This window comes from Rana temporaria, chromosome 1 (genome assembly GCF_905171775.1).
Source record: "Rana temporaria chromosome 1, aRanTem1.1, whole genome shotgun sequence".
Taxonomy (NCBI): Eukaryota; Metazoa; Chordata; class Amphibia; order Anura; family Ranidae; genus Rana; species Rana temporaria.
Window position 1 is genome coordinate 526,744,256 of NC_053489.1, and position 23,128 is coordinate 526,767,383.

The following is a 23,128-nucleotide window of genomic DNA, read 5'->3' on the forward strand; positions in this document are numbered from 1 at the left end:
TCAGCGGGCGGTCCGCTTTCAGGTAAAAGTGGTCTCTGTGACAGATTCGCTGCAAGATCACTTTTAATCAGCGGCGAGAGAGGGCCCCCTCCTGCCACGCTCCGGTGCCCTCCACCGCCTTACCGAAGCCACAGTCTGCTCCGGTATGTGGTATGGAGCCGAGTAAGGGGAAGATGGCCCCCACCCGTCTCCATAACATTGCAGGGCGGAAGCGATGTCAAAATGTCACTTCTGCCCATAGCTCTTAAAGAGACATTCCCCCCCAAACAAAATTTTACTTTTTATTGCATGTTAGTGTAAATATGAGATCGGAGGTCTTTTTGACCCCAGATCTCATCTTTAGGGGGTCCTGTCATGCTTTTTTTTCTATTACAAGGGCTGTTCACACTCCTTGTAATAGGAATAAAAGTGACAGCGTAATATAAATGAGAAAAAAAAAAAAATCATTAAACGTGCCCTGTCCCGCTGAGCTTGCACGCAGTAGCGAACGCATACATGAGTAGCGGCCGCATATGAAAATGGTGTTCAAACCACTCATGTGCGGTATCGCTGCAATCGGTAATGTGAGAGCAAGAATTCTAGCCCTAGACCTCCTCTGTAGCGCAAAACATGCAACCTGTAGAAACAATGCATATGGATGGTTTTAAGGGGAAAAGTTTGATGCCATTCCACAAGCAGGCGCAATTTTGGAGCGGGACATGTTGAGTATCAATTTACTCGCCGTAACATCATTTTTCATAATATAAAAAAAATTGGGATATCTTTACTGTTAACTTATTTTTTAATAAAAAAAAGTGTATTTTTTTCCCCCAAAAAGTGTGCTTGTAAGACCGCTGCGCAAAAACGGTATGATAAAAAGTATTGCAGGGACTAGCATTTTATTTTCTAGAGTGTTAGAAAAAAACATATAATGTGTGGGGGTTCCAGGTAATTGTCTACCAAAAAATAAAACGAAAAAATGAGTTTAACTTGCAAACAGGTTTGAAAAATAGGCTAAGGGCTGAAGTGGTTAACTGCCCCCTCTGACGCACCGATCACATGTGAGGCTGCCCGGCCTCCCTGTTGAGCTTGACGCCTGGTCTGATACAACAGGTATCGGATTAGGTATCGGAGCATTTGCACAAGTACCGATACCCATGCAAATGCTTAGTATCGGCATCGATACTAGTATCACTATCAGTATATCCCTACTCAAAAGAACATTTTTAATAGCAGAAAGGTTCTATTTGTTTGAGAGAAATAGAGATTACATAGTGTGAATTTACACATCAATTGCCCTTTCAATGCTACATACTCAATGAAATAGAAAGGAAACACATGAAAGTGCAAGACAATACAGCTAGTATGTATGCCCTCTAGTGGTGAAAGTGAATCATGCACTGTAGGTTTTACTATGCCAAAATCATAGAAGTATACAAACTAAGGCTGCAACTAATCAGGTTTACGGTAATGTCTACATTATAAGTGACAATCATATCATAAAACAAAGAAAAGCATTTACAGGCTATTCAGCCTCATGCACACAGACGTCTAAAAAAAAGTATGATGCCAGGAGAAAAAAAAACACACACACACCTCTAAGGGAGCATTTGCACAAGCATATTGCATTGAGATTCATATAATGGCTCATTCTATTGACTAAAATATTAGCCACTAGAATAAAATTACATGCATTGGGTGCATTTATGCATGTACAGGCTTAATCACGCTGGAAAACTCCTCTCTGAACACAGGTTAAAGCGGAGTTACCGGCTTTTTATGTTTATTAAAAGTCAGCAGGTACAAAAAGTGTAGCTGCTGACTTAACAGACCATTATCTGCTCCACGGTCCAACGATGTGGCCACCCGGAGCATCGTTCCTCTCTCCCTCCTCTGCGCCATCACCTCCATTGCCACTCTGGGCACCCAGCCATGGCAACTTTCAGCTTCACAGCCAGGCACGCACTGCGCATGCGCCATCGGAGTTAAGGCGATCTTCTGGGACCTGTCACGTGTCCCAGGAGATCGCCTAGAACAGTGATATGCAATTAGCGGACCTCCAGCTGTTTAAGTCTAATGAGGCATAGCAAGACTCTGACAGCCACAAGCATGACACCTAGATGCAGAGGCATGATGGGACTTGTAGTTTTGCAACAGCTGGAGGTCCGATTATTGTTTATCCCTGGCCTAGAGGAAGGAGCCACCAAGGTGTTGAGGAGTCGCCACCTAGACGGCCCGTAGGCGGAAGGAAATAGTGGGACAGGAAGCCCCACTCCTCCCCAAAAAAAAATCGCATACCAAATGTAGCATGTAAGGGGGTGAGGAGTGCTTAAAGCAGAAGTTCCACTTTTGGGTGGAACTCCGTTTTAAGGACATTTCTATGCCCCAAATGCTGCTCTAAAATATGCCTGTAAATGAAACACTGTGCATAGAAACATAAGAAAACAGAGCTGCTTCAGGGGCATAAAAAAAACACCAGACACCCCTAGCAGCGGCATATTTTGTGCATGATGCCTTAACCACTTAAGGACCGCCTCATGTACATATACGTCAGCAGAATGGCACAGGCAGGCACATCAACGTATATATACGTCCTCTGCTTGACGTGGGTCGGGGGTCCGATCGGGACCCCCCCCCCCCCCCCGATACATGCAGCGGTCCCCGTGGCTTCAGGAGCGATCCGGGACGACGGCGCGGCTATTCGTTTATAGCCGCTCCGTCGCGATCGCTCCCCGGAGCAGAACGGGGAGAGCCGTGTGTAAACACGGCTTCCCCGTGCTTCACTGTGTCGGCGCATCGATCGCGTCATCCCCTTTATAGGGAAGACACGATCAATGACGTTATTCCTACAGCCACACCCCCTACACTAGTAAACACATACACAGTGATCCCTAAATGTTACAGCGCCCCCTGTGTTTAACTCCCAAACTGCAACTGTCATTTTCACAATAAAGAATGCAATTTAAATGCATTTTTTGCTGTGAAAATTACAATTGTCCCAAAAATGTGTCAAAATTGTCCGAAGTGTCCGCCATAATGTCGCGGTCACGAAAAAAATCGCTGATCGCCGCCATTAGTAGTAAAAAAAAAAAAAAAAAAAAACTATCCCCTATTTTGTAAACACTATAAATTTTGCACAAACCAACCGATAAACGATTATTGCGATTTTTTTTACCAAAAATAGGTAGAAGAATACGTATCGGCCTAAACTGAGGGAAAAAAAAATTTTATATATGTTTTTGGGGGATATTTATTATAGCAAAAAGTAAAAAATATTGCATTTTTTTCAAAATTGTCGCTCTATTTTTGTTTATAGCGCAAAAAATAAAAACCGCAGAGGTGATCAAATACCACCAAAAGAAAGCTCTATTTGTGGGGAAAAAAAGACGCCAATTTTGTTTGGGAGCCACGTCGCACGACCGCGCAATTGTCTGTTAAAGCGACGCAGTCCCGAACTGTAAAAACCCCTTGGGTCTTTAGGCAGCATTTTGGTCTTAAGTGGTTAATGTGTTACTTAAAGCGGGGGTTCACCCTAAAAAAAAAAATTCTAACATTACATTCAGCTCACTACCGACATTGTCAGTATGCCGATTTTTATTTATTTATTTGCTGTACATACCTTGTAAAGCTATTTTCTTAGCCGGCTTCCGGGTAGTGCCTCTCGTGGGAGTTCCTATGCAGCAGTTACTGATTGTCATGATGTCAAACACTACCCCCCCCATCCCCCCCGTCGCATAAGGAGCCTCACGAGTTGCCAAAAGAAGCCGAACTTCGGTGCGCAGGCGCCGTATAGCGCTGACTCGACGTTCGGCTTCTTTCGGCAGCTCCTTGTGCGACGGGGGTGGGGGGTGGGAGGCACTACCCGGAAGCCGGCTAAGAAAATAGCTTTACAAGGTATGTACAGCAAAAAATAAAGTCGGCATACTGACAATGTCGGTAGTGAGCTGGATGTAATGTTCGATTTTTTTTTTAGGGTGAACCCCCGCTTTAAAAGGACAAAACAAGTTACCAAAATCACAAGTGCACGGCATTTATAAATCATATTCCAAATGTTAACAGTAAGGCCATTCATAAGCAAATGACACCAGTTGCTCATTTCACTCTATGCAAAAGCAAAAATAAACATTTAAGGTTCTAGAGGTGATACAGTTTTCTATTCCATATCTGACTCCAGGGGGGGGGGGGGGGGGGGTTCTCCTTTCTTTTAAGTTGTTCATGTTATGGCAGTAGGCAAGAGGTACTGCAACACCGTACAGAACACTATATTGCGTGATAAAAATAAAAAAATGAGAAGCAGTCTGGGTTCTTTTTTCTGATTCAAACTTACTGTGACATGTGTGAAGGGATCTGCAACCGTAATCATGCAGGTAGTGCTGCAGCTCAGCAGAAATGAAACAAGAACTTTGTGCCATCTGATGCTATACAAGTTTGCAGGCGAGTATTTGTTTGGTCAGATCTTCTTAGTAAAGTCCGTTCTGCCACTTTTGCCTACAGGTATGCTCAGGATAAAGCTTGCCTGTAGGAAAAATGAATAGCCCTGAAATGTCACCAGCTGCTAGTCATTGGAATGTCTTTTAGTCGGTGCACATCACTGATGCATGTGCACTGCGCTCCCAATGGACATTATGCCTTCCACAGGGAGATGTGAGCGTGCGTAGCCCGCGTGCACATGAGCCGAATGACATAATTGCGGCTCGGTCATTCCAAAAGGCCGCAGCCCGCAAACCAGGAAGGAAGACCGGGTAAAGATAGAAGCACCGTCAGCAGGAAGGCTACTGGATGGTCAGAATGGAGGAAGAGACGTATACAGCTGGATTATCTCGATGTTTCAGGTCTCATAGGAAGTGATCGAATGTTACCATTTTGTGTTTCATTTATTTTCTACTACGTCACTTCAACTTGAGTTGACTGTGACATATACTTCCTCAGACACGGCAGCAGTAATCCCTCCAATATGCGTCACGCTTGTGACGATTTATTTTCAATGCGGATTGTGTTGGCATATTACTTTCACTGTATAGTATAGTGCAGCTACATCTCTCTCATTTACATTTAGTGTGTGTATCTCACGCTCAGCTGCTGCTTTCGTTTATGTATAGTTTCCATTTATGTTAGCGCTGTATTTTTCTTAGTATTACTCCAGTGTGAAAGCCTAAAAAAAAAAAAAACCTGCAAGCAGATTCTTTGGTATACACCGCTCCTACAGCACCCCTGCCCATTGAAACCCTTTTTCGGCCACTAGCAGGGGTTAAAAGCACAACACTAGCACCCAAAAAAACGGCGGTAAAGCGCCGCTAAAAATAGCGGTGCTTTACCGCAGACGCCCACCCGCCCCAGTGTGAAAGTGCCCCAACAGTGCACTGTTGGAGGGCTTTGTTTTACAGTAAAGTCTTTTAGAATGTGCGAAGATGTAATGCATTCCACTGCAAGGGTGCCAGAAGTTTTTTTCCCTTAAATTAGTATTTACTACTGCTTTAAGCAGCCCACAGATTATGCAACTTTCTTGCCAAAGAAAATTGCTTGATTCCTCCATTAACACAGACAGTGTTGAAGAATCCCTCCCATAGAGCTACTGTGTTCCCTGCCAGCAGATCACAATGATCACTTCTGACAGCTATAGCCGCCAGCAGTGGTCAAATTAATAAAATCTGACAAGCTGGTTGTACTAAAGTCAATCGAGGGATTGACTGCAGTACACTCAGCATGCCCATAGATATCTTGGCCAGTCCATGCTGAACCAGCCAAGATTCGATCCATCTATGGCTGGCTTTAGAATCAGTGTTGCTTCCTCTCTCCTAAAATGATTTCCCTCCTGCCAACATCCTAAGGTTAATCTAGGCAGTAGCAGCAGATGACAATCTCTTGACTTCGCTCACACAAAAAAAGTAAATGTCGTCTAGCATCTCCAGCATCCCTTTAGCGGTGTAGGAATTTTGAAATGCAAAGCTTTAATAAAATGATTATTGCAGTAGATCATGAAAGAGGCCAGAGTTAAGCTAGCGACACACACACACACACACACACACACACACACACACACTATACAATTTCCTTTAGATTTACCTTCAACTGACCAGTCTTAGCTTAACATCTTGCATCTTAAAACATTAATAACAGAAATTGAAGTAATCTCTTCTTGCTGAATAAAACATTGTAAAAGTCGGTTCTTTTTGCAATCAAATTGGAATTGTGAAATATTCATTTGCATTTGATAAGTTTGTAGTGTAAAAAAAAAAAAAAAAAGACCCATGTCTATCAATTTTATTCTTTTTTTTTCTAGCAGCAGCTGTCCCAAACCACTTAGGATAATAATACAAGGGCATATTTTGCAGTAACAAGCAGAATACTGCCACTCCTCCAATATGGGGTCTTCAACTTTATTACTGAGGAAAAGAGCTTTTCATTCTTAGAACAAAAATTTCCATTGCCTCAGTAGTTTTGAAATCATTCCAAAGTAAACAAAATGATATATTCTAGATGTGACCTTATGGGAAGACACATTATCTGTACAGAAAATATCTCCTCTTGCAAGTTTCCATAAAAAAAACAAAGATAAAATTGAAAAAAAAAAAAATTGAAATCCAATCATGAAACTAAACACAGAGGAGCATTTACTAAGATTTAAGCAGCTGTGCACTGCAACCAATCAGATCCTAGCTTTCATTTTCAAAACTTGACGGAACATGCCAAAGCTTGAAGCCGATTGGATATTATGCACTGCTGCTCCTGTTTTATACATTTTCACACTGTCCACAAAAGGTGGTGCACAATTCTTTGCAGCCTTGTGCATACCTATAGTCCCTTTAGTTTCTATAGGGCTCTTCCTCACACAGAAATGCAGAAAGAGAGATTCACACCACCGTATGAAGTAAAGCAGAGATAGCGCGCGCGCGCCCCCCGCCCCCCCCCCCCCCCCTATATAAAATCGCAAGTGCAAAAGTGTTTCAAGGCCCTGAACTGCTTTACTTGTCAATCGATATGGCAAAAGAAAAGCCAGAGCTTCCCAAACTGCCTTTTTCAAGCTCAGCGTTCCACACTGCCTGGATCAAAAGACTGGCTAAACACAAGTGCAACAAATCCATTGGTAGCCGTTATCCTCTAGTTCATGGGTCTTCAAACTTTCTAAGCAAAGGACCAGTTTACTTTCCTTCAGGCTTTTGATGGCCCGGACGGTGGTCAGTGGAAGAAAGCAATACACCATTGTTGGTAGTAATTGGAGGAATAGTGCCCCATCATTAGTTTTAATGGGAGGAATAGTGCCCCTTTTTGGTATCTATGGGAGGAATAGTGCCCTATGGATGCTGTCTGTGGGTGGAATGGTGTCCCATCATTGGAGTCAGTTGGAGAAGTGCAACAAGGGCCAGATAAATGCAAGCAAAGGGCCACATCCGGCCACAGGGCCGCAGTTTGGAGACCACTGCTCTAGTTCATGGGTCTCCAAACATTTTAAACAAAGGGCCTGTTTATTGTCCTCCAGACTTTAGGAGGGCCGGATTGTGGCCAGCAGGGGCAGAAAATGTCACAGGCTCAGCATGGGTAAGAATAAATATGGCCTCAGGGTTGGTGGTCAATAAGAGTAGGGTCCCTATTAGTAGGAGGAATAGTATTGCATCATTGGTATCAGTGGAAGAAATAATGCCCCACTGTTGGTGTCAGTGGGAGGAATAGTGCCCCAAGGGCCAGATAAAGGCTAGCAAAGGGCCATATCTGGCCCTCGGGCCACAGTTTGGAGACCCCCTGCTCTAGTTGATAAACCTAAGCTGCAGAAATTTTTGACCAATTGCTGACATTCTTTCAAAGTTTGTTGCTACGGTAGAACTGCCAACATTGTAGTGCCAGAGAAACCCTGTTACAACTTCATCAGTCATCCCAGAAGTGTCAAACTACAAGTACTACTGAGAATTTCAGAAAAAGGAGGCAGGCCAGGCTACAAAGCAGAGAGAGCATAGAAGCCAGGTGGCACAGGCTGGTGTATGTTGAGAAATGCAGCTGTTAAAGTGCTCAAAGGGTGGCACAGTCTTGTGTATACTTTGAATACTCTTCCATGGTCAAAGGAGCATGTGAACAAATAATGGAACTGTGCAACAGCCAAAAGAAAAGGCCTTCTGCCTCTACCGTTATTGTTAATTTATGCCAAAGTCTTTTAGCTTTACTATTCCAAAATTTAGAAAATGCAGCGTCCCAGCTTGCAAAATTCCTGTCAGCCAAGTTCAAAGAATTTGCTTGGCTGAGGGCACACATCACAAGGAATGGTTTCTAAGAGGCTTGTATTTTCAGATGGACTGCAGCTTCTCGCGAGATCCCAGAGAACACATAAAACAGAAGCACATATGAAATATACAGAGTAGTTTATTAAAACACAAAACAAAGCACACTTACATCAGTGGCTTCCAGGGATAAGCAGTATAAAAGGGGCATCACAGCAGCAGCTATACAGGATCCTATGGCTGCAGCTAGACCCACCACATTGGAACCTCATGACACCGACATCATGGGGATGCGGCCATTGACTGTTTTCATCTGTCTTCCCATGGATTCCCTTGTGCCGGCCACAGGATCCTGTGTAGTTGCCTCTGTGATACACCTTGAATCCTGCTTATCCCTGGAAGCCACTGATGTAAGTGTGCTTTGTTTTGCATTTTAATAAACTACTCTGTATATTTCATTGTGATCGAGCTTCTGTTTTTAGGTTTTCTAAATCTGAAAATGTAAACTTCTTTTAGGATGCAACTTCTCCCGTTGCTTCTTCGTGTGTTATATAGAACGTCCTTTATTTATAAGGTCTTTAACATGGTTTCATGGGTGCTGACAGTTTTAATTAAGATTGTAATCATAGGAAATTCTGTCTGACAAGATAATCATACTGTCTGGATTTATAAACAAATGTTAGACAGCAACAAATGCTCCATACTCAAACATCTCAAATCCGGCACAAGCCTAACTAAAATGAAGCCAGTGGTACTCTAAGAGGACTTTCAGGAAACCTGCATTGTTAGCACGTCAAGCCTGTTACATCCAAGCGATTCTCTTGTGTAATCAGAGCCTATGTAATTCACACCAACCACTGCAGACCAGAGCCGCAAATGACAAGGAAACCGCCTGACCTGGCAGCCACTCGGATCCACCGATCTGAAAGGCTGAGTAAAACAAAGGTAAATGTCAGGAGAGATACAAGGACACCATAGCTTCCAGAAGCAGTGTTACATAGCACCCATACACAAGGCAAGTATGTCTGCCCATACAAAAGATTAAAGGGGTTTAAAAAACCAGCATTAAAATACATGAAAGCATGTAACCTGTCATGACCTTCTCATGCTCAGGCAGCGTTTTTTTCATGCTTTCCCATCCTGTTGAGTTGTGCATTTCACTTCTATTCTAGGAGATTGATTTTCTTCCATCAGAAGTGGAATACAGAAGTAAAACTTCTTGTATTTACTATTTTCTGCTGCTGTTTTGTTACTCTAACTTTTGCTGCCGTTTACAGATTCCCTAGCGAAAAATAGAGAACAAGCATAGTCTCCCTATTTGTTTGGTTGTACAGGATATATAGAAATCAAGATCCACATTTCCAAACCTTCTGAAGGATATAGATATATATATATATATATATATATATATATATATATATATATATATATATATATATATATATATATATAGCAAATCACCACACTTATGTTGTGTCTGCTGGAATGACATTTAGGCTTCATTTCCATGGACATTTTTGCAGCCACTTTTCTGAGCGTTTTTTGCAGCTTAAAAACAGCTCTCCATGTTAGTCTATGGCCTCATGCCCACCTTGACGTTTTTGAGCTGTAGATGGCTGAGCCGTTTTTAAGCTGCAAAAAAAAAAAAACCAGGACCAGTGCGTTCTGAAGCTCCAGAGTAGAGCTGTAAAAACGCCAGATGTTAAAAACGCTCAAAAACGCTGCCGCAGCATTTTTGAGCTCCAGCTCAAAAAAAACAAAAAAAAAAACACAACATGGACAGGCGTTTTTAAGCTGTAAAAAAGGCTAAACAAAGTGGCTGTAAAAACGTCCATGGAAATAAAGCCTTAGAGTGAAAGATGTAACATGTTCCAGCTCCTGCCACCTCTCAGTGTGACAGCAGGTGGGGATCTTCTCCCTGCACCTGCTGTCACAATGAAAAAAAAAAACAGTTCGGCCGTGTGGGGCTCCAGCCCCATAACTCATTCAGTTTTCTGTGAATGAACGCACTTCAAGTACCATCAACCACCGTGACAGACAGTTTAAAGTTCTGAATGAACTACAATAGTTCTGAGGAGCACCCGTGTAGCTCATTCACAAGCCCTGCAGCTTTCAAACTATATGGAGGAACAAGCTGAAAGCTGCAGGGCTTGTATGAAGAACCCTGACATTGCACCCATAATCATCTGATCACAGGTGTAATGCTTTCCAGACCCCTGTAGGAAAATATAATAAATAAATAAAAATTATCTGCAAAAATTGTAGATGTATCATTTGTTCGAAAATGGTGAACCTATCTTTTATGCTCTGTTCACACCTAGGCGTTTTGTTTTCAGGTAAAAAGTCACGTGGTTTTTGCGATTTTATACAGGCCACCAATGTAAAAAGCAGAAAACGCCTGTAATCTGACAAAATATAAGCTCCTGCACTTTTGAGCTTCAGACATTTTGCTTCAGATGACAAAATACCCAGAAGTGAACAGGGGCTATTGAAGTGAAAGGGATTTGTCTTGGGCATTTTTAGAGCTGAGGCTGAAGCCTCGTACACACGATCAGTCAATCCGATGAAAACGGTCTGAAGGACAGTTGTCTTAGGTTAACCGATGAAGCTGACTGATGGTCCGTCACGCGTACACACCATAGGTTAATTAACCGATTGTGTCAGAACGCGGTGACGTAAAACACAACGACGTGCTGAAAAAAAATGAAGTTCAATGATGTGGATCCGGAGAGGCCAGGGGGAAAGGGGAAAACTGGGAGAAAAACTTTAAACTCAAAATGGGGCAAACCCTTGTCCAAAGCTTCCAGAAAGTAAGTAGGTCCGGCAACTCAACATCTGACCTACTCAGTCACACAGGGGCCCGGCAACACAAGCATCGGGTGCTTCCAAGCATGCGTCGACTTGATTCTGAGCATGCACAGGTTTTTAACCAATGGTTTTGCACACCAACGATCGGTTTTGACCTAAAGGTTAGCAATCCATCGGTTAAATTTTAAAGCAAGTTTGCTTTTTTTTTTTAACCTGAAGGTTAAAAAAAACTATGGCGCCCACACACGATCAGACCGTTTGCATCGGTTTAACCTATCATGTGTACGAGCCTTTACAGTAGAAAAACATCCAAAAAACACCTTAACAAAATTAGTGTAACATGGAACAAACTTTAAAAGGTGGAGTTAAGACTTTGAAAAAAAGTTATAGACCCTTCAATTCTTTGTAGGTGGGCAAACTTACAAAATCTGCAAGGGATCAAATATTTATTTAGCTTTTTCCCTCTTCACAGGTTCAGAGACAGCAGCGTGCGCCATTGGCTGCTGTCAATCTTAGCCAGTGAGGGGGGATCGGGGTGGGGCCAAGCCAACCGCTGTGCAAAATATTATAATGCAGTTTTGTTCGTATATGTGCCAAGTACAGAATTGTCAATCTATTTCCACGTAATGTCCGTTCCAGCAAACTCACTATTCTGAAAGATAAAAATGTAAACAAAGTCTAAAAATCCTCTGTTTCAGTCGTAGTAAAATTCCACATGATTTGTACCAAAAACAGAATTTTATTTAGAAATAGAACAATTTGCACTTTTGGCAAATTAGAAGATACTTTAACAGCTGAAAGAGCAAAATTGTGTGTTATAAACCCAAACCATAAACTTGGGTCTGTTTTTACTATGCTATGCACACTGGAATACACCCTGCTGTGATTTCTGCCCCCTGTAACAGCCGCAGTACATGGAGACTCTTATGTCGGCCACACACTACACAAAAAATGGTTCAAACTTATTTTCTAATAAAACACTTCAATAAACGCCATTAAAGCAAACGATAGTGCCATCATGTAATGACTGAAATAAGATCGATAAATCATTTAATGGACATAAATGTGCACAGTGCAAACAGTTACATTTTTGACCTATTGGTCAGCCGTCCATCGGTTCGATTTTAAAGCACGTTCTCTTTTTTTTTGGACCGAAGGACAACAGACCGATGGGGCGTACACACGGGCGGTTTGGACCGATGAAACTGAACTTCAGTCCGTTTTCATCGGTTTGGACCGATCGTGTGTACACGGCCTGAGCCAGGCAATTTTTTTTTTTTTTACACACACGTGTTTTGCCGAGCAACAATTGCGCCAAAAACCACACCACATTTGGGGTGCCATTCAATGTGCATTTAGCCGTGAATTGAAATTCCTAATCGCCCAAGTGAGAACGGGGCCTTGGTGATGCTTTATTTAGCTGGTTTGTTATTTTAGTTTATTTAACTCTGAAACTATACTATTTCATAAATTGATGGCTGACAAATATGTATAAATTAGCAAGCACGCTGGCACAGACATCAAATTCAAAGTAATTAGAAAAAAAAAAACATATGCCACAAAATAATACGTAGGTTCTCAAAAGAACTACTTCATCACCAACTTCTATAAACAAATACTTATCATGAAAAACTTTGGGAGTAAAAAAAAAAAAAAAAGTGTACATGCCTACCTTTGACAATAAGGCATAAAAACAAAAAAAATATATATACATTTGTTTAAAAACTGAAAGGAAATGTAAAACATCCCAGCTATACATAAACAGCACTCACCTTTGTCTTTGTATGGAAAAGAGTGGACTTTTGGTGAAGAGTTATGTCCATTATACTGTTTGAATTTGGGATGTCTCTGCTATTTCTGCGTTCATCCTCTCTACTACTATCATCGGACTGATCAAAGTCATCACTGTCCTGATCCATTTCCTCCTCATCATCTTCATCCACATCACAAACATGATCCTCATCCTCCTCCTCATCCTCTGCTGGCTCATGTTCTTCAGGTTGGTCCACAGACTCCTGATCTGCTATAACGCAGCTGTTATTATTTTCTTCCAACTGTCCGTGCTGGGAATCGCTTCTATCCACACTACCAGGGCCATCCACATCTCCATTTACCACTATATGCTGATCCTCCTCCTCCTGCTCCTGCTGCTGCTGCTGCTGCTGTGAATTCTGCTGCTCATCCTCCTCCTCTACTCTGTTCATTTGCTCCTCATCTGCTTGGCTGGAGGAAGCATTACCTCGCACAGAGCCCCCAGTACGTCGCCTCTTGCTGCCCACAGACAGCAGTTCCTGATTCATTTCCAAAAGCCAGCTTGCTACTTCATGGACATTCAGTAGACTGTGTGAAGCGACAAACGCTTTCACATTCTGAAATACATAAATAAAAAGTGTCACTCGCATGAAACAAGTCAATAAAAAAATACAACCATTACTACTTCTTAAGTCACCAATTGTTTAAGCTGCGATTGAACCACAAAAAATATTATTATACATGATTTATATGGTGCCAACAATTTACAGAGCGCTTTAAAACATCAGGGCAGACAGTACAATGAAGTTTAGTACAGTAGGAATCAGAGGGCCCTGCTCGTTAGAGCTTACAATGGGAAAAGTAGTTTTGTACTCACAAATTACACCAGGTAGATGGGCCTGATGCTAACAAAATACTTCTAAGCATTGGCCCAGTAGAAAGGGATTAGAAGACACTACCTGAATGCACACAAGCACTTACTGAATTTGTCATTTGACTTTGCTGCATGATGTATGGAAAATAAAAAAACTCATTGCAGAACTGTTGAACATTGATACTTCAGTACTATTTCTATGACTTACTCAAGTTCAATGTGACCCTCAACTGTGGAACTGGTGTGAAAAAATGCAAGTAGAGAGCAAAGGAATAGTAGAGAAATTGCTTGTAAGCTCCCTGGACTGCTTTCCATTGTCATGTCCAAGATGCCCCCCTGATAACTGGTAAACGGACAGCTGGGGGTGAATTTTCAAGAAGCAAAGATTCACCAAATACATAACACAGATATTTAGTTGGGTCCGTTTCACACAGGCTGTCCGATGGGCTCAGTTTTTCAGGTGGACCTAATCAGACCCTCAATTCTCTTCTATGGAGCAGCAGATGTCAGTGGACACCGCCATGCGATCCTGTCCACCAAAAACAGATGGATGGTGGTCCTATTGCCCATCTGTCGGATCGGATGGCATTGGATGGAAACGAACAGGCGGTCTGTTTCCATCTAATTGCCCCATACAGGAAAGCGGGACTGTGTCCATTCTGCACAGTGGAGCGGAGCAGACACGGCCCTCTCAGCTGCCTGCTCAGCAGGGATCAACAGAGGGATCCCTCAATGAGCAAGCGGATTCCACTTAGCGGAGGCGCCTGTGTGAAAGAGATCTTTGTCAGCAGCACAGTAATGACATCACCAAATGTGACTCCAAATCTTGAGAGACTAGAAGTCAGAGGCTGCAATGCCTTTCACACAGAAAATATACAGCTCTGAGGATGTAGCACAGAAGTGCCCTGCTACTTCCAGGAGGAATTCAAAAGAAAAGACTAATACCTTTTGTATAATCGGCTTTGATTTACCCGGCTCCAATGAGGGCTATCTACCTGGACAAATAACTACCTTCCATTTACTTCTATGGGAATTGCTAATACAAAAAGATGCCAAACACAGTGGGATCCCTAAAACTAAAAATAGCACTATACCTGTTTTGTCTGATTAAATATAGAGCACTAACCAGGTTCATTTTATATGCTATGTACATAGCCATTAATTTGCCTTTCTGCCGAGTAGGTAGAATGGGTAACATGCATGTCATTGTAGCAGACAATAGCTTAGGGTACTGCAAGAAAATACTTTTATTTTAATTAAAGAAAACAGGCTTTTCAGTTTAGATTCTTAAATGGTCATTATCGGTGAGAGATCAGAATGTTGTCCCAATAGAACTTCAAGTGGTATTAAACCCAAAAGCAAAAATGTAATGCATTGCAGCTTACCCATCATTACATGTGGTGGCTGCATTCGTTTTCTGTTTTTAGGCCTTTTCCCCCCTGGTAATCTGACCAGTAACACACCTCCTGTATCAGGCTCCATTCAAACCTATGCAGTTTGCTTTTGAGTGTTTATACAGTGCTTTTTGCATTGTTTTACAGCGATTTTGCATTTTGGATTTTTTGGGCAGATAAAAAAAATGCCAAATTCACATCGCTGTAAAAACGTGGTCAAAACGTACTACTTGCTTTTCTGCAGCTTCTCCATTGAAGTCTATTGAACCAAAAAAAGCACCATTTTGAATTTAAAAAAGTCCCTGACCCTTTCCAAAAATGCAGAGGCACAAAAAGGCATTAATGTGAACATGTTCCATAGGAACCCATGTTAAAAATGTCCTAAATTTCTGCAAAAAAGCCAAATGCATGAAAAAAAATGCATTAGTGTGAACTGAGCCTTAGAGTGCGCCCACTCTGGAGCTCAGGGGAACCTTTGGACAGCAGCATTGTCAGTTTGTAGGGAAGAGAGTGTTGGATGCACTAGCAGATTTAAATACACTATCAAATTGAAGAAAAACTCCAGCTAGCACAGCAGTTACACAAGCACTTACACAGCAACAGTGTTTTTTTTTTTCTTTTCTTGGGATAAATGTTTTACATGAATAAAAGCTGGTCATTTTAAGCACCTCTATCAGTGGTAAATGGTTTGTCTGAACCCTTTAGTGAAACATTAGCAAAACGGCTTGTACTGCTAAAAAAAAAAAAAAAAAAAAAAAAGAAGACCTGCTGACCGAACCACCAGGTGAAAATAAAAAAAATTACAAAAAGAAAACAATGCAGCCATCACATCTAAAAATTGACAAGTTGCAACAGAATACACATGTATGCTTTCAGATCACATTATGCTTTGCTGCTGAAGAAGCTCATGCCCACCACTGGAGGGAGCATGTGAGTTATAGAAGACAAACTGCCAATTCAATCTAAGCAATGCAAGGCTAATTTTCCAAGAATGGCAGCCCAAAGCAGTTCCATCAGCAGCATACCAAAATGAAAAAAGCAGCATGGAGACATAATGCACAGAAGGTATGCTTATTTTATGTGTGAATGTTAAAGTGCACATTCCCCTAAATACTGCGATATCTTTTCACATGACAATCTCTTGGTGAATCTCCCACCAATGTGGGCCCAGACCGCAATAAAAACTGCCAGGTTTTCTAAACCCTCTTCCCTCTAGTCAAAACTACAAAAATGTTTGTTTTTAATTCTAGAATGTACGCGTAGCCCAATATAGAAGAATATAACTCCAGGTCAAGTATTCATTGTTTCCCTCACCCAACAGTTCCAGCCCTTTGTATTTCATCTGGCTGTCACCCAAGCAGAAAGATATGAGAACTCCAAAATGTTATAGTAGATTCAAAAAAGAAATAGGTAATGGGAAATTTCCCATAGGTCGCAACTATCAAAAGAATAACAACTCTACACAATACTAAACAAAACCAAATTTGGCTATCCAAACACCAAGTTCCCACCGAGTGCGGCTCTGAAGTCGCGCTACTTAAGAGCCGGTTCACACTGGGGCGACTTGGGATCCGACTTGAAGTCACCTCAAGTCATCCCAAGTCGCGCTGTCGAGAAAAACAATGCAAGTGAATGGGAGCGGTGTTAATACACACGACTCGAGTCGCTCCGACTTCAAAAGAAGTTCCTGTACTACTTCAATCCGACTTGTAGGCGATTTGTACCCATTGATTTCAATAGAAGTAGCCTCCAAGTCTGATCACTGTCTTAACTGAAGCGACTTTCCAGGAAGATAACATGCATTTCTCAGGCAAACCTCTCCCTCCCCTAGAGCTGATTGTTGTTTGATTGGCCACTGGAAAGCCTCCTGTCCTGAAGACAACTTCAAGTCGTGTTGTAAATCGCCCCAGATCGCCGTGTGGTTCATGCTCAAGTCGTGTCGGAGTCGCCTCTGAAAGTCGTGCTGGAAGTCGTGTCGCCCTAGTGTGAACCGACTCTGAGCATGATGTCAAAGCCGCCGATCAGTGAGACTTCCTGTGCGGCTTGCCAACATCTGTGCTACTTCATACACAGACATCAATGTAAGTCATACATGAAAATCGCCCAAAATTGTTTCTAAAGTTGCTGCGACTCACATTGCACAGATTTGTATGGTCCTATAGCAGCAAATAGGGTGCGACTTGTCATAAGAGTTTGATCTGTCACAAGCCCCACCCGGTGTGAATGGGGGTTCATTTTCCATTTTGACTGGATAAAAAAAAAAAAAAATGGACAAATCACATGCCATTTCTAAAAAAACATACTGTATGTAAAACTGAAAGTGTGCAAAAGAATGTTTACAATGTATTTTACTTTTTGTTACACAGAAGATAATACATACGTGACACATCACAAACTATCTTCTTACATACAAATACGCCATCAACAATGTGCATGTTAAAGAATCATACATGACATTGTCTGACAGCCCCTGACAAAGCAATTCCAACATTCTTCCAGAGGACCAGTGAGTAAAATATTTGAACCAGTTCACTACCTAAAATAGTAACACATCTCGGGCTCCCTTGGTTCTGCTAGCTGAAAGATCTGGGAAAGCACAATAAAACTGAATGCATTCCTGGAATTCTATGCTACATGCTAAAGACAAATCAACCCAAGAATGCTAAAACTTTTTTTTGTTGGCTGAGCAAACACTGGCAGACAGACAATCAGAAAGGGACATTCTAAGAACTTAGACACAAACGCTAATTTCATTTATTTTTTTAATTAGGATATCAGATATTAATACATTTAAAAAAAGTTAATTTAGCCACAATATCTGTTATTGAGACCAACTGTGATTTACCTTTTAGATCAAGTCACTGCAATAAATCCCTTCTAACAAGGAATATTTTTGTGCTAACATACACTATTTTGTTCAATGCAACTACTTGACTCCAGGGATTTGTTTAGACCCATATGAAGCAAAGCCTAATAGCAAAATCATCTACTACTGTTTGGCTAATACAGCTATATGAAGGTGAATATACCAACGTCACAAAGACGCAGAGCAATTTTCCTGCACTACATGTGCAGCGCAGTGTACCTACAGGTTTCAGGATTGGTACCTGTGCCACAGACTTCTATTGCATCGGACACTTTTAGTGCATTTTCTGAAAGCGCAGCAAAATTCCTGCATACAAGAATGATCAAAATGATGTGGGTTCAGCAGGGATCTCTGATTGACTTCTGTCAAAGGGAGGGGGGTCCCTAAAGTCAGCTTTAGCCATGTGTTTGGCAAAGTCTATATGGGACAATCTTCTTTGTGCAACTGTGAACTTTCGGGACACAAGACATTGTTTGCTCACCAAATACAAAAGTTATAAACAAAAGAGTCCGTTCACACAGGGGCAACCCGACTTACAGCGCGACTTTGCAAGGCAACTTCAGCGCAACTTACAACACGACCTAAAGCCAGGACACGCGACTTTGGCTGTGGCCAATCACAGAATAATTATTTCTGTGGGATGGAGGGGTTTGCCTGAGTAAACTATTTTCTCTTCCTGTAAAGTTGCTTCAGTTAGGAGCCGGTTCACACAGGGGCAACACAACTTTCAGCACGACTTTGGGAGGCAACTTGAACACGAGTATGAATCACAACGCGGCTTAAAACACGACTTGAAACACGACTTGAAGTCGCCTCCAGGAGGGGGAACTTGATGCCAAATTTTAAATAAAAAAACGGCATGGGTTCCCCTCTAGGAGCATACCAGGCTCTTAGGTCTAGTATGGATTTCAAAGGGAACCCCTACGCCGAAAAAACAGCGTGGAGGTCCCCCCAAATCCATACCAGACCCTTATCCCAGCACGCAGACCGGTCGGTCAGGAAAGGGGTGGGGAAGGGCGAGCCCCCCCCTCCTGAACCATACCAGGAGGCATGCCCTCAACATGGGGGGGTGCTTTGGGGCAGGGGGGCACCCTGTGCCCCCCCCACAGCACCTTGTCCCAATGTTGATGGGGACAAGGGCCTCTTCCAGACAACCCTGGCCGTTGGTTGTCGAGGTCTGCGGGCGGGGGGCTTATCGGAATCTGGGAGCACCCTTTAATAAGGGGGCCCCCAGATCCCGGCCCCCCACCCTATGTGAATGAGTATGGGGTTCATTCACCTAGTGGAAGAAAAATGACAATAAAACACTACACAGGTTTTTAAAGTAGTTTATTAGGAAGCTCCGGGGGTCTTATTCCAACTTCAGGGGTCTACCGACTTCTGCCGGGCACCACCGCCGTCTTTCAGCTCTTTTACCAGCGTGGGCCCGGTCTTCTCCCTTCTTCCGACTTCGGGGGTCTTCTGACTTCGCCGCTATCTTCTCCAGCTCTCCGGTTCGTTTTCTCTTCTGTCGGGCACCACCAGTGTCTTTCAGCTCTTTTACCAGCGGGGGCCCGGTCTTCTGCGTCGCCTTCTTCTCTTCTTCTCCTCTTCGATGTTGACATAATAACCCTGCCCCCTTATATTGTCACCACCTGGAGCATGCTGGGACTGCGACGTCATAAGAGGCCTATATAAATTGCTGTGCACCGCACACCCAGCATAAGAGCGGGAGGGAGCGCAGAGTCAACATCGAAGAGGAGAAGAAAATTAGGAGACGCAGAAGACCGCGCCCCCGCTGGTGAAAAAGCTGAAAGAATTCATCGGTGGTGCCCGGCAGAAGATGAAAATTACCGGAGAGCGGATTAAAGTCGGAAGAAGACCCCCCGAAGTCAGAAGAAGGGAAAAGACTGGGCCCCCACTAGTAAAAAAAGAGCTGAAAGACAGCGGTGGTGCCCGGCAGAAGGGAGAAGTCGGAAGACCCCCGAAGTCTGAAGAAGACCCCCGGAGCTGCCTAATAAACTACTTTAAAAACTTGTGTAGTGTTTGACATTTTTCTTCCACCAGGTGAATGGGTAGGGGTACGCCCGTCCGCACCCCCTTTCCCGACCGACCGGTCTGCGTGCTCGGATAAGGGTCTGGTATGGATTTGGGGGACCCCCACTTCGTTTTTTCGGCGTAGGGGGTTTCCGCTTGAAATCCATACCAGACCTAAGAACCTGGAATGGTCCTGGAGGGGAACCCATGCCGGATTTTTATTTAAAATTTGGCGTGGAGTTTACCTGTTGGAGGTAGGGGGCTTGCCTTAGAACAGGTTCACACTGGAGCGACTTCCTGTAAAGTTGCCTCACTGTGATTGAAATCAATGGGTACAGGTTGCCTAGAAGTGGGATTGAAGTAGTACAGAAACCTTTTCTGAAGTCGGAGCGACTTCAGTAGTGTACATTAAGACGGCTCCCATTCACTTCCATTCATATTCTCGACCGGGCGACATGAAGTCGGATCCCTGGTCGCCCCAGTGTGAACCGGCTCTAAGACCCTGATCCGAATTTGGAGGCAACTTCCATTGAAATCTATGGGTACAAGTTGCCTAGAAGTCGCCCTGAAGTAGTACAGTAACCTTTTCTGAAGTCGGGGGGACTTCAGTAGTGTGCATTAAGACTGCTCTTATTCACTTCAATTGAATTTCTCATGTCGTGTGACACAAGTCAGATCCCAAGATGCGGTAGTGTGAACAGGCACGTGGGGCAGCATGACTTAACGAGTGACTCGGCAAGGCGATCTGCCCAACGACTTCAGAGGCGTAAAAAGACTAATGTATTGAAGTCAATGCAAGTTGCCCTGAAGTCGTCCCGAAGTAGTACAGCAACCTTTTTCTAAGTCGGAGCGACTTGAGTGGCTCCTATTAGAGCGGTTCCTATTCCAAATAGTGTCTAATAAGCTGAATTTACCACAGGTGGACTCTAATCAAGTTGTATTGATACAAAAAAATCACTGGCGCTCAATGGGAAATAACTAATATCCCATGAAATACTAAAACCCTCGTATGGGCTGAGAACAGTCCGTGCTGCAGAGATCCGGATACCCTGAAGTACCACAAATACACAAATACACCAAAAAGGAAAACTCTGCGCTCCTGAAAGTTCACCAATTATAAATCCACTTAATGTTTGTGAAGAAAAAAACATACATTAACACTTTAATTTTCGGAAGATCCAGTCCTTTATATGGTTAAAAAAGGGAAAGTTTCCACAATGTACACAATATAATAAAAAAAGTATAAAAAAAACTTTCCAAATGTCTGCATCAGACCAGCACCCTCTTCAGACTTCAAATGGTTAAAGCTTGCGGTTTTAGTTTGTGGGCTGTCTAGCAAGACATCATTAGTGCAAATGGTGAGCACAGTACATTACCCAGCCAGATGTACACATCGATCGAATGTCCTTCTCCTGGCTGATGTAACAATGTCCTAAGCTCTCTCCTATGCGGGTCTGGAAGCTTCACAGACCCGATAAATGTGACTGCTGGAGACACAGGGTGGATCAGCCTATCAGAAAGGACGCTCTCCCTGGGTGAACATGCAAGCGTCCCACGTCTGAGACACTGTTTCAGTAAACCAGCTGTACTGCAGGGAGAAGTTTAGGCGCCCTCCAGTGGGCAAATTGCAGTATGCACTTGTTGAAAAATCAACAGTGTTGCATGGCGATTAAAATAATCGGATATAAAAGTTCTTATGCATGAATAGGATCTTCCATCATAAAAGGGGGATATTAAGAGGGGTCCTAGACGACGCGTTTCGCCCTTACAAGAGCTTTGGCACGGACTGTGACAAAGCTCTTGTAAGGGCGAAACGCGTCGTCTAGGACCCCTCTTAATATCCCCCTTTTATGATGGAAGATCCTATTCATGCATAAGAACTTTTATATCCGATTATTTTAATCGCCATGCAACACTGTTGATTTTTCAACAAGTGCATACTGCAATTTGCCCACTGGAGGGCGCCTAAACTTCTCCCTGCAGTACAGCTGGTTTACTGAAACAGTGTCTCAGACGTGGGACGCTTGCATGTTCACCCAGGGAGAGCGTCCTTTCTGATAGGCTGATCCACCCTGTGTCTCCAGCAGTCACATTTATCGGGTCTGTGAAGCTTCCAGACCCGCATAGGAGAGAGCTTAGGACATTGTTACATCAGCCAGGAGAAGGACATTCGATCGATGTGTACATCTGGCTGGGTAATGTACTGTGCTCACCATTTGCACTAATGATGTCTTGCTAGACAGCCCACAAACTAAAACCGCAAGCTTTAACCATTTGAAGTCTGAAGAGGGTGCTGGTCTGATGCAGACATTTGGAAAGTTTTTTTTATACTTTTTTTATTATATTGTGTACATTGTGGAAACTTTCCCTTTTTTAACCATATAAAGGACTGGATCTTCCGAAAATTAAAGTGTTAATGTATGTTTTTTTCTTCACAAACATTAAGTGGATTTATAATTGGTGAACTTTCAGGAGCGCAGAGTTTTCCTTTTTGGTGTATCTAATCAAGTTGTAGAAACATCTCAAGGATGATCAGTGGAAACAGGATGCACCTCAGCTCAATTTTGAGTGCAAAGGCTGTAAATACTTATGTACATGTGATTCTTTTTATTTTTATTATAAATTGCAAAGATTTCAAACAAACACCACGTTGTCATAATGGGGTATTGTTTGTAAAAATTTTAGGAAAATAATGAATTTATTCCATTTTGGAATAGGGCTGTAACATCTCAAAATGTGGAAAAAGTGAAGCGTTTTGAATACTTCCCGCATCTCTCCTGTCAGAGCCTGAGGAGCAGAGTGATGGCTGTACTCTGGGAGCTCCATAAGACTGTCAGATGTAGATTAAAAACACAAAACCACAAGGTGGCATGCAACTTCTAACTCGTCGTATATCAGCTCAACAGTTTGTGAATTTCAAAACTGACTAGAATAAACCAGGGTCTATCCTCAGGAAAAAAAAGTAAATGGAAAAAACAGGCAGATTATGTACCATTTTTTTGCAGTCAGTCTTTAATGTTTCTATGTATTGGAATAGAAACGGAAACTGGTCCATAGTTCACCTGGCTGTGACTGGCTTTATTTCACAGACCTGGAACAAACATGCATCATATGCAAATTGCTGCAAATAGAAGCCACTGTCTACATCCTTTCTGTAGGGTCGAGTGTAGGGCTGAATAAATTTGTTCTATACTTCCCTAATAACCAGTGAAGCCACCCATCACATCAATGG

At 42.7% G+C, this 23,128-nt stretch overlaps 1 protein-coding gene across 1 annotated transcript in view; it reads right to left on the reverse strand.

The window, feature by feature from the left end:
- The window catches only part of FBXW7 (F-box and WD repeat domain containing 7), a 241,703-nt gene that overhangs the window by 138,553 nt on the left and 80,022 nt on the right, over positions 1-23,128 (reverse strand). The window contains exon 2 of the mRNA XM_040331902.1: positions 12,767-13,363. Coding sequence (XP_040187836.1) covers positions 12,767-13,294 — 528 coding nt within the window. The 5' untranslated portion in view covers positions 13,295-13,363. The remainder of the gene's footprint in view (positions 1-12,766; positions 13,364-23,128) is intronic.